This window comes from Pyrus communis, chromosome 10 (genome assembly GCF_041283825.1).
Source record: "Pyrus communis isolate YQ-2024b chromosome 10, ASM4128382v1, whole genome shotgun sequence".
Taxonomy (NCBI): Eukaryota; Viridiplantae; Streptophyta; class Magnoliopsida; order Rosales; family Rosaceae; genus Pyrus; species Pyrus communis.
In genome coordinates, this window is record NC_142574.1 from 33,116,917 (window position 1) to 33,129,407 (window position 12,491).

General features: G+C 38.1%; 1 protein-coding gene and 1 long non-coding RNA gene across 2 annotated transcripts; one reads left to right on the top strand and one right to left on the bottom strand.

Moving 5' to 3' along the window:
- The first annotated feature begins 1,114 nt into the window (after nt 1-1,114).
- LOC148693955 (uncharacterized) lies at nt 1,115-2,843 on the top strand. The gene is made up of 3 exons (XR_015952173.1): nt 1,115-1,288; nt 1,821-1,887; nt 2,726-2,843. It is a non-coding gene; the product is annotated as an uncharacterized LOC148693955 (long non-coding RNA).
- A 4,409-nt stretch (nt 2,844-7,252) lies between these two features.
- LOC137728850 (uncharacterized) lies at nt 7,253-7,999 on the bottom strand. Its single transcript, XM_068467634.2, has 3 exons — nt 7,915-7,999; nt 7,686-7,884; nt 7,253-7,594 (listed from the first exon to the last, which is right to left on the bottom strand). The coding sequence occupies exons 2-3, from the start codon at nt 7,837-7,839 to the stop codon at nt 7,446-7,448; spliced, it is 303 nt and encodes a 100-aa protein (XP_068323735.2). The 5' UTR covers nt 7,840-7,884; nt 7,915-7,999; the 3' UTR covers nt 7,253-7,445.
- Nucleotides 8,000-12,491: the final 4,492 nt, after the last annotated feature.

Below are 12,491 nucleotides of genomic sequence, written 5' to 3' on the forward strand. Positions count from 1 at the left end.
ATCTCATCTTATTAAGTTTTCATTTGATAAACTTAAATCATTGATCCAACGTGCGGTTTAATCGTCTTAAAATGAGCTAAGGAAATAATCATATATACTTGAGTTTTCTTCGTTTGGTCTTGTTAATTATGGGTTAACTATTCACGATTGGAAAACATCTCAAAGACTCAAACTTGGATGCTCTAATATATGTCAGCAATATCATTGTACATATTTAATACGAAACAAGATAAATAATTAGCAAGGGTTTTAATCCATCATGAAAGTTGGATGAAGACGAGACAGAGAACTTTGAATTTTTCTACCATGCACTGGAGCATGGTATGCATAAGAGTTTTGAACCGTTAATTCTTGAAATTTTTTAACCAAATAAAAGAACAAATATTGATTCTCTATTGTTTATATATAGGGTCACTACTCGGCTTTTTGGTTCTATATATGTTATGATGATTAAGAAACAATCTAGTTGGAGACAATTTTCGGATGAAATAAATAAACAACTCTCTTATTAATTGAGACAAGTGGGCTTTACTATATATATTATCCAAAGGAGTCAAATGTATTAGGTTATTTGAGTCCAAATACTTGTCTAATATTTGTTATTTTGTTTATGTGTGTAAGAGGTTTGTGCAAGCTATATAAGCTTAATTGAAATAACATGTATTGTTGTAAAATAAATTAACTTTTAACATGTACACTTTGTAAAAATAGACTAATTATGTAACATCCCGTCCCGGGATTTATAGAAACGTACATTGAATTTACGATTTTACCCCTAGATCGTTTTTGTCACGTTATTAGTTGTTGGTGTGGTGTGGAATGTATTGGATTACACCCACACACACACACACTTTAACTTTCCGGGATTCCCTCCCTCATTCCCTCACTCTGTCTCTTCTCTCTTCTCTCTTCTCTCTTCTCTCAGTCTCTCTCTCTCTCTCTTCCTCCCCGAGTTCACCTTCTTCTTCTTCTTCCTCTACACACGGACACACATACAAACCTAATCAAATCTTCACCAAACAAGAAACCAAGACCACCATCGTGTTCGTGGAGCTGAGAGGAGTTCAAAGGTGCCATTCTCAGGTAAGGCTATCGTTGTTTTCACGTCGTTTCAACGAGGTCCGATTATTGCACTGTTCATGCAAACCTAATCTAGCTTGTTTTAGGAGATTCTAAGCTTGTAGATGTGTTTGTGAGGTCCCAAGGAGCCTCGGAGTGGTTCGTTGGGTGAATTTGGACGTCGGGATCGTCCTGTACGAAGTTGGCCGATTCTTGAAGTTGAAGACAGGTATGATCTAGCAATTTTTAGGCCTTAAAACTAGTCTAACGTTGTTCTACTAGTCCTAGGCTTCATTTTGGTATAAAGAACGTGAAATTTGGTTGAAAAACGAAGGAGAAAACAAGGTTTGAAAATTACCCAGTTTTCCGGCGCCGTCGCCGGCGCCGGAGGTTCGCCGGAGAAGAAAGAGGAATATTCCGTTAAGTCTAACGGAATATTCCTAACGGCAGTGGATGGAATCTGGTTAGATTTGACGGAATATTCCGTCAGTTAACGGAATATTCCTGACGGCGTCTGTTGACACCGTCAGTGTGCAGTGCACGTGGGCCGCGCGTGGGGGCGCGTAGGTCCGTGCGGGGTCAGGCGCGTGGGGGCGCGTGCGTGGTCCAAAAATTTTTCTAAAAATATGTGTGTGATCCTGAGGTTGTGTAGATCACATTGGTATATTCATTTGTCCAATTTGAGCAATGTATGAGAAGTTATTACGAGAAGTTGCTTAGGTGCTTTTAAATTAATGTTTTCGTAACTTTGTCGCGTATAGGTGATTCGTTTTCCGAGGACGAGCGTACACACTCGAGGCAGGGGGGCTACGACCCTTCTAATTATCAGTGAGTGGGCTTTTGTTTTCCGTATATACCTATATACATATTAATTCCCAGAAATTAAATAGAAAAGGTTATTGTTTTATGCCATGCATTATATGAATGTTGTTTACGCATCATTGCATGTATTATTGGTGACATACATACCTATATACATGTGTATTTGGTGCTGTGGATGCACAGGTAAGTGCCAGGTAAGCGGTATTCAGGTGGTTATACATTCCTGTTTATTATGCAATAGTAGTTGAAATGCTTAGAGAGCTCATAATCTGCACCCCCGGTGTTAGTGCTCCCGTCCAGGGCCAGGGCACAGCCTTCACGTGTATGTTCACCAGCACCGCATGCTCGTCTTGGATCCAAGTTAGGTGCAAGCCTGTCGTAGAGATCACATTAGGTGGTTCCGACTTGTAGGTGACCCGCGATTTATCGCACAGCTTCACGTGATCGTAGCACTAGAGCATACATATATATTACACCCAGCTTGTCGTGCAGACCACGTTAGGTGGTTCCGACTCGTGTGCAGATTCAGTGATTGAGTTGAGCGTGGAGCTCTAGGTGCAGCGGTACATGTCACGTTAGGTGACTCCCGGCTGCCAGTTTATATGTTGTTGATGTGATTTACGCTTGAGCATTTATATTTGATTATGAGATTCTGTCATGGCATATTCTCGAGCATAAATGGCATATCATGGAGCATGATTGACATACCTATAAATACGTATATATGTTCATTTTCTAGGAAGTATACAGGTTTTACGGCGAGGGGTTAGAATGTGTTTTGCTAAAGAGTTTTCAAAGAACTTTGTTTTTGCCCACTCACGCTTTTGTTTTTGCGCCCCTCCAGGTTCTAGTGGTCTAGCAAGTTCGGTGGTTTATCCCAGAGGGCGTCCCGGCATTTCTGACAGACACTCACCATTGTAGGGTCACCTTCGGGTGTATATATGTCGTATCTTTTCCTTTTGGACTGTGTAGATTGCTCTGAAAGTGTGTCTCACATACACTAGTATTTGTATTAGTACTTTGTATGCTATTAGGTTTTTAACTATTCGTACTTTTATATTACCTTCTTAATTAGCTTCCGCACGCGCACATGGTTACGTCACCTTCGTGTGACGGCCAGCACGCCCTAATCTCGGTCGGGGTGTGTCAAATTAACTGCTATCTCGTAAATCAAAATACAAATTAAGCAACAAGTATATTCATTCTCTGAATGCTGATAATAACATACATGACTAATTTTATACAACGTAAAATGTTTATGAAAAATTACCGTACTGTATGAGAATATAATATATTGATGTGATATTTTGTAGAATCTTATGCAATTAAAGAAGCAAAGGCTAACAGTATTAACTAAAAACGGTAAGCCGCTCATCGATGAGAGTTAAGTGAGACAAAAACCATGGGTGGTTTCAGTCGATTCGCGTCCACTTGGAAGTCGCATGGTATTGTTTGGAGACTTTCGGGGTTGGGACCCTCGGGACAGAACGGTCAAATGTCATTCTCGTAAATATAGTGGGAGAAGAAGGGCCATGTTATAAGCAGGGCTTTTGCCTGGAAGGTTGCCATGCCCCACATTCTTCGAACTTTCCCATTTGGTGCCCTTTGCTCAGTATTTTATTTCTGTTTAAAGCTTTCAACCAACGTTTTTTAACTGCAAATTAAAAATGATTAAAATGTGTCAGCGTCTTGAACTACACTCCAACGAACAAAAGATCCGCTGTTATTCGGAGCCCGGTGCTGAACATGTTAGCCTCCAAAACCCTAATTATAATTTATCAAGAAAAGATTAAAAACATAATTAGGTTTGGATTTTCTTAATGCGTGCAGGTGGTACTGAAACTAGCCAATCAGACAGATAAACCATTTTTAAAGTTAAATCTAATTAATTAAGAAAAAAAGACAAAAGCGAGTACTCGTCAAGATAATGGTTTTTATTGATCCCAATTGATGAAACCAATATGATTAGGATTAGGAATCTCTTTAAGACTACGTACCTTATGGGAGTTGCATAAAATATTCAGAGTCCACATTTTTCGCGAAATACTCTGAGGATATGTCGGTGTACGAGTCCACATATTATACGTTATAAATATAACACTATTATCTCCTTACATATTATAGTATATAAGCCTCACGTAATCACATCTAAACAAATGGAAAGATAACGTCCACGAGGATAAACCTTGCATCTCTTTATGATGAAATGGCAAGGGACGATGCACTGTTGACAAAGAAGCCTTGCTATGAGAATAGATGTACTCATAGTCTTTTGTCAGGCGAACAGATAACAAAACCACAATCAAAACAAAACAAAATCCTTGGATGTATGATTCTTCAACCACAGGAGACTACATCTAACTAACAGGAAAGATAAGCTCATAAGGCCTAAACCATATGAGCCAGACCTACACCGTCAAGACACACAAGGTAAACACGTACCATTACCTGAAAACTTTGCAACGACACAAAAACATGATTGTGAATCCATCAAACCATTGGAACGACCTCATATATAAGAGAAAGATCGCAAACCCCATTGATGGTCTTGTAATTGTGGGGAAAAACTCTGCTTAAGTCACCTCCAACAAACGTTGAGCTTCTTCTGCATAATTCTTACCAAGTGCACAAGCCACAAAATCATCACCTCAGATTTGAACAACAATTATTGTTCTAAGATTCGAGGTTAAGCTGTAAGTCATAACTGCTACAAAAGTTCTCCTCCTTACAAGGAGAGAGTGACCCACAACCACAAACACAAAGACTCTCATTGACAAAGCAAGTGAGTGACCACTACTAAAAACAAACAAAAAAAGAAAAAGAAGGAATTAAGAAGGATGGCCATCGACCCCAACATCAAGGGCTGGAGTCAGCGGGGGTAAGTTTTTTCCTCTCCCGCGGCTAGGGTCTTTCTTTTATGACATTTCATTTCTTGTTTCGGCCTAATACGGGTACATAATTCCAATGGTAATGAAATGAAATCCATCTTAACGTATCGGATAGCAACACTGAAATTTTTGCTCGGGTATAAATTAATGAATGAGTTGATGGGGGGACCAGTCATTGCATGGCACGTGAAGATTTGGACTTTGCGTCGTAAGATTAGGAAGTATTGTCCTTCCCAATTGCCATGGCCTTTCTTTAACACGCCTTAAGTTATGTCCTTTTTTTTTGTCTAAAATTGTTGATGGTGTAGCCACGTAGAAAAATGTTGGTATATATTCTTTCTCCTTTTGCATGTTGTTGTTTATTTATGTCTATTAATTTTTTTTTTTATTTTTTTTTTCCGGTTGATTCAATTTAAAGATTAAAAATAAGCAACATCATATGCATGTATGATTAAAAAAAAAAAAAAAAAGCATCGGTGTGTAAATCATAAGAAGGGGATAAACTTACTAGGAACAGTATGCCAAACATTTGTAAGGTCCTCTAATATTTCTCTTATCTGTCTTAGCTAGCTAGCTCGCTCATGCCTTCACTAATATTATAAGAGTTGTGCTAACATTAATCGTCACATAAAATGTAAATGCGAGTAATAAATATTCATGGAAGCCACTGTTAAGAGACCTTAAATATGACATACATGATATGAGTGTCGATTAAGATTTTGTCCTAATCTGAAAGTGGTCGTAACACATAAAAGGAAGCTTCAAAAAGATAGAAGGAAAATGCAAATATTTGATATTTAATTAGGAAATGCCTTTTGTAATTTGTATGAAAGTGGGTGGAGGAGTTTCTGTTTACCTACTCCGACCACGCCTTTGACTGGTGCGGGTGCTCGTGGGAAGTGGGATGAGATCAGCATTCTTCTTTAATCACAATTTTATAAAAATAAGACAGTGACATATAAAATGAAATAATGATTAATTAATTAACACTTGCATAATTTACAGCATTTATGCTTGAAGCCTTGAAGGTAGTTGAATGAAGAATCGGTAAGTGCCGCCCACCGGATCCAACGTGTTACGCGGGTCCACACTCCAGCCGCGTTTCAAAACACTATTGAATTGAGATATTGGCGTTCCAACGTGGGTCCTTTATTATTTACTCAATGGAAAACGATCAACCGTCCGATAGTAACATTGAAGTCGCTCAGTCTTTGTTCCAACCGTTCATGGATCCCTCCAGACTTTGATGACTCCTGCGGCTGCTGATGCTGCTGCTGCTGCTGGTGGTGGTGAGATTAGTGGATAAGGAAAAGAAAATTTGGATATGGAGAAGGAGACGGGGGATGAAGGACGACGGGAGACCACGACAAACACTCTTGTAACGGAGGTTAGGTTTCTCCGAGACCATTAAAGAGAAAGGTTGCCAGAGAACTCAAAATCACGGCATCTTCAGGTTATCAACTTGATGACTCGGAACCCTAAGGTGCTGCTGCAGACCTAGCTGAATGCAACCAAGGTGCATCAACATTTGCATGGAGCAGTTCGGGTCCAAATCATATTAGTATGGGCTTGTGCATGCTAAAAGTTATACAAACACAACACATACAAGCCTAGGTTAAAAAAATAACAATCGAATAGCAATATCTGCATTAGAAACGACGCCTTAACCGGTTATCATCTGCAAGCACTTCACATGACATTTCCTTATACCAAACATCAGCCTCCCAAATTAATAGAATAATCCACAAGCTCCATAGAAAGTAGAGTAGATTTTTCAACAAGGGCTAAAATAACGGATATTATCACATAAAACAACCCCAACTGACCCAGTCACACCTCCATCAACCCCCCTCCTTTCCTCTCTTAAAGCTTATGACAGAGCTCATTATCTATTCTCTGTCCAGATCTGGAAATCATGCAGCAAACGTGTGAAGGGAACAATCAGTCTGTAACGCTCCCAGCCTAGTGCTTAGCTTCTTTTCCTACCCTTACGTGCACCTTCTGCTCCTACTCTATAACCCTCAGCTGTTTTGCAAAACCATCCTCCACCTGTTTCCGTCTCCTCTTGAACTAGACATAGGCTCAAAAGTTTCAAAAACTCAATAAGCAAAATCACATAACTAGCACTGTCAAAGTCTGACTGATCTCCAGTGAATATGATGTTTTCCTTAGTGGAAGTTATGTCCTTCTCACATGCCAATCACAAAAGCATATCAAGAAACAGACTTTCTTACTATAAGACCTTTAAAGGTTCTATTCTAGCTTGACAATCATCACCAATTCAAGGATATCATCAATGGAAAAAAGCGTAAATGATCATTCTCCTGAACTGGAAGCTATTCTTCTTAATCAACAATTACATAAAAGCAAAACATAGCTCTCGAAACAACATGTTAAGCGTGATCCAATACGATAAAATTCCGCATACTTCCAACTCAGAGAGCTAACATCCAATTAATTGGACTACATTGTGTAGCATCATATCAACAACAGCAGCATTTTATTATCAGTTGTATGACATTTCAAAACACACTTAAACGACAGCATTGGCACCGGATTCAAAAAACCGAAACTTTTAATTTCCGATTAAGCAGCACATGAATGAATTCAGCACAAAAAGGAACAGTCTGATTATTAGAGAGAAACCCTAGAAATGTGAACACTGAATGTGCATTTTCATTTCTTGTAACGAGCTACCTCATCGTCGTTGGGGAAAAAGCCCATGAGGCGTCCCGCCGAGTTCTGGTAAGCGTACATGAATCCGCCCATCACCCCAATCAAACCTCCTGTAACCATTGACGGCCCTCTAATCCCGGGCTTAATCCCTATCAAATTCACACAAATTAAAATTCAATTAATCAAGATTACTGCTTTAATTGAAGAAAGCGAGAAAATCGGAAAGGGATATAGGGATACCGGAGAGGTAGCCGACCGTAACGGAGACGCCGGTGATGGTGGCGAAACGGAAGTAATCGAGGGTGCTGAAGTTGCCGACTACTGTGGTGAACGGAGGGTTCCGATCTATGACCGGGTACTCGGGTTTCGTTGACGCTGTGATGTCTGTGTTCATCTTCTTCTCTCCAACTTCTACTTCGGAAGTGACGCTGTAGCACTCTTCAGAATCGGGTTATGTTGAGCTCAGTAGTTCAGGTCTCGCTCGCCCACTAACACTCGGTGCGACGCAGACGATGACGACTATCTGTGTGGATATAAGAAGTGGGGGTGGGGTGGGCCTTTTCAATATTTTGGGCCATCATTTATAAATACTTTTTGAGCCCAAATCTGTAAACCCATCGCTATCATTTATAAATACGTAACATTAGTTTGTGTACCTCTACGAATTACTCGCCTATGAACAAGTGACATGAAAATCACAATTGGAACCAAACCAAGTTTACATTATAGTACGTTATAAATTGGTTGCGCCCGAAGATCCACGTAAAACCTTTCGAGTATAAAAGCGATGATACTGAACGGAAAATTTCAAGTACAATTCAAATCGTCAAAGATGACATGTTAAATAATGTTAAGAGGAATTCTATTCGACCATACTGCATATGTATTTCACTAAGCATTGTTGAGAAATTAAGAGCTAGTGAGGCACACTTCAACTTGTTCATTCTAGCTTTTTAGAAGACGTGAAAATAAATTCATGAACGTATACTAAAATAATCGTTTGAAAAATATGACGTGATCGAAATTTTTAATCAAGATTACTCTGTAAGAAACCCTTGAGAAAGACTTTGGTTCAGAAGACGTATCACTTTATTCGTCCGACCTAGATCTGGAAAATATCCATGACCGACTACTCCTAATTTGAGACCACCACTACCCATGTTTTGACCCCTCCCTCCTCTCATACCATCTGAATTGGAGGTGGTGTACCAAGGACCTATCCTAACATAACATAACATGATATGAAGGAATTAACAGATTATTTAAAGAAAAAAAGTAAAGCAGATTAATTGAATTACTACTCATAACTAATTTAATTATACTTGTTTTTAAAAACTAATTTATTAGACTAATCAAATAGTAACAAAATTCAATTGTACTTTTTCAAAGAAAAAAAAAACTAGTTCAATTAAACTAATTAGATAGTTTCAATTAGACTAATAAGATAGTAACATAACCAAATCATCACTAATATTACGGTTTAGTACTATTCTTTCCCTATTGGTGAAGAATTCTTATTTACCTCTAACAGAAATATAAAATAAGAAATAAAATTGTAAATATAGTTTATGCATCTGAAGCTTGTATTTCCCCATCCAAGATGTCCGGATATATTTTCTGCACAAAAAATTCCAAACATTGATAACAAAAAAATCAGTATATATATTAAAGACTTGTAATTGTTAGGTTAAAATAAATGTAATACACTTTATTAACATATATTTAACATCGAGTAATTATAGGTAAATATACCAACTTTTTAGATTAAATTTGCAAGTTATATGACGTGTTAGCTAAGCGTTTCAATCAACACTTACATAAGAATTCAATTATCAACAACCACGTTTATGGTTTACAAAATTAAAAAATTTGGTTCAAAAAGTTAGTATCCCTAACATTACCCTTTACTTTTACATGTCCACGCCTTGAAATATGACACAGACGCTCACAATAATGTCATGTGTATATTCCTTATGTATAACCTAATTTATATAGATTTATATGTGTAACGTACCTGGAACTGGAGCAGACATCGTTCTATGATCTCCAAGAATCCCTTGGGGATTTATATGTGTAACGTACCTGGAACTGGAGCAGACATCGTTCTATGATCTCCAAGAATCCCTTGGGGACTTCAGATTCATCTTCTTCTGCAAGCTTGATCATGACTTTCGCGCAAACCAAGGCAGTAACGATTTCCTGTATTTCTGGGTTTATCTTTTCCAATTCTTTCAGGATCCCTTTAAGGATCCCTTTAATTTTGTCAAGTGCACGAACCCTATCGAGTATGGTGGTGAGAATGATTCTAAGAATGGGGGCTGTCACCGAAACGAAAATATCGGCTGTCGCGGACACTATTGTGTCTGCTGTTAAACCGAGCCAATATCTAACCGGCCGTGTCACGGAACTAAACTTTGTTGTTGGTGTCATGGCCGATGATACGGAGGAGTCTCTTTCAAACTCATCAGCAACTGGGTGGATAACGTGAACCCAGTCACTGAATGAATCCTCCGTGTCCAATAATGCTTCTTTGCCGTCACCACTCACATGATCTGCATGGCCATGGCGCTCCTTCAAGTCCAGTTTTCCAAGAATTCCAGTAGAAGCAGCCAAATGCTTCAAATAAGATGCATAAGTTTCCTCACATGATCTGCATGGCCGTGGCGCTCCTTCAAGTCCAGTTTTCCAAGAATTCCAGTAGAAGCAGCCAAATGCTTCAAATAAGATGCATAAGTTTCCTCAGGACTCAAATTATTTATCACAGCCACCTCTTCCTTTATAGATTCTGCAATCTCTTGGAATAGATATTCTAATTGTTGGAGCTTACTTTTATTTCTTTCCATCCTGCGCGCTTCGTTCCGTGCGACAGGCAAATTAATGGGAGAGAGAGAGGAAGAAAAAAGATAGACGAGAGATGAGAAGAGGATCTATATTATATAAGAAGATTAATTGAAAGGAAGTGAACAAGTTGAATCCATGTAGAGTTTGGTTTTTGATCGAGTACTTGGGTTAGTATGGGATTAAGACACCTAATGGCAATATATTTCTTGTTTAAATGGATTGGGTTGAGTTGATTTGGGTTAGTTAGAATGTGGGCAGGCAAAGCCTCAACCCAGATAGATTTAATTTTGTTTTATAAGGTCGAACTAAACGTGGGTGGGTTTGGGCCAACCCAATTAGACACCAGTGGGTTTGGACAAACTCAAACTCAATTAGAAAATTGCACTAAATTTCACGTATTAAAATACAAATCATGCCAGCGCAGCTTTAAAGTTTTTAAGTCTTAAGAAACCATTGTCCGGGGCGCCAGAGCAAGTTTTAGGGAAAAAACTTAAAAGCAACGCTAATACACATAATAATGATGATGATAATAATAATAATAATTGAACAAGACTTGCTTGGCTCTGGCGAGAGTGTGAAGGTGCAACATTTAGCTTTACTTCTCTGCGCGATTTAGAAATAAGGATTTGAGGGAAGAAGCGGTGATGGCGTCGTGGATGATCCATCAGTATCAGCAGGCTGCAAGCTGACTAAACATGAGTGCTAACTAAAGTTGGGGAATGATAACATGAAATGACTTTCCAGACTCTATTTTATTGCATGATCAAATACTGGTACGTGCAATTTAGAGACTCTGATTCATCATAACCCCAATATATATGCTTGCAGGATTTATCTATTGCTATTACAAGACCAAGTTCTTCATAATGCTGGACACTGACAGCACTATAACGTTCCTTTTGTAAATAATAAACAATTGATCTTTAAGGACCGCGAACCTTTATTTGTGACTTACCCACATAATACTAAATAATAATTAACAAAAGTAATAACATTCCTTTTGTAAATAATAAATAATTGATCTTGGTCTAAAGTCATTGAGAATTACCTTTGTTATATTAGTATTATGCGTATCATGTATAAGTCATTGACAATCACTTTTGTTATTGACTACTTATTATGTGAAAAATATTGACGGTTATCATATTGTTTTTGTGATAGTGTTGAAAAATGTTGAACAATTTAGCTTAGGGCTCTTCAAAAAGCCCATTTCGAACAAAAGCACTTTTTATGGCCCAAAAGAAATTAAAAAAATACAGAAGTAGACACACCATACCAAATAAAGGTTCACGGTCCTTCAAGAGCTATATAACTACAACACACCAATACCAAATATTTAAAAATATGTTGGGCAACTACGCCACTTGTAATAGGTCTTGAAGGATCGTAAATCTTTATTGGGTATGGTGTGGCGTACTTCTGTCTTTCTTCATTTTTTTTGGGCCATCAAAAGTGCTTTTGTTTGAAATTTTGAAGAGCCCTAAGCTAAGTTATTCAACATTTTTCAACATTATCACGAAAACAAAATAGTAACGGTAAATGTTTTTCACATGATAAGTAGTCAACAACAAAAGTATGATAAGTAGTCAATAATATTGTCAATGACTTTTACATGATAAAGATACGCATAATACTCACACTTGCTTTTAAAACTTGTGAATGTTAAATATAAATAAGAAAATAAATGAAACTACAACTACAGTAGGGATTTACCAAAAACACTACTGTATTAAAGAACATCAGTTGGTCTCTTCAAACTCTCTCTGTTTCTTTACGTCGGAAATGGAAAACAACTGGGAAATCATATCAAAATTTGAAGTCCTGTTTCAAGAATTGGAAGAAAAAGTCCTTGATGGAGTTCAAGAAAATGAAGAAGACGATCAGGGATGGATAATTGTGAACGACATGGTGCAGATAACCCAGGAAGAACTTTCTCAAATTGAGATGCTGAAAGTTCTCGTAGCTAAGGTATGCTTGCAAGTGAAAGACTCCATCAAGATTTCTGGTCGTTTCGTCGGAACAATCTTACAAAAAATGGACGAAAAAGATGTGGCGCAACTCATCAAGAGCATGATTGACGAATTCCGGATTTTTAACCCAGTTGCAGCCAAGAAGGCTCTTGAACTTACATTACGGACCTATCTGCAGAAAATGGGATTCAAGGATCTCGCTCGGACACTCGCCCTTATGATTGTTACGGGTGTC

Excerpts from the sequence above, each read along its gene's own strand:
- LOC137728850 (XM_068467634.2), bottom strand. The coding sequence starts at position 7,839 with ATGAACACAGACATCACAGCGTCAACGAAACCCGAGTACCCGGTCATA. Across the intron at positions 7,595-7,685 it reads TACGGTCGGCTACCTCTCCG|GGATTAAGCCCGGGATTAGA; the intron begins GTATCCCTATAT and ends TGAATTTGATAG.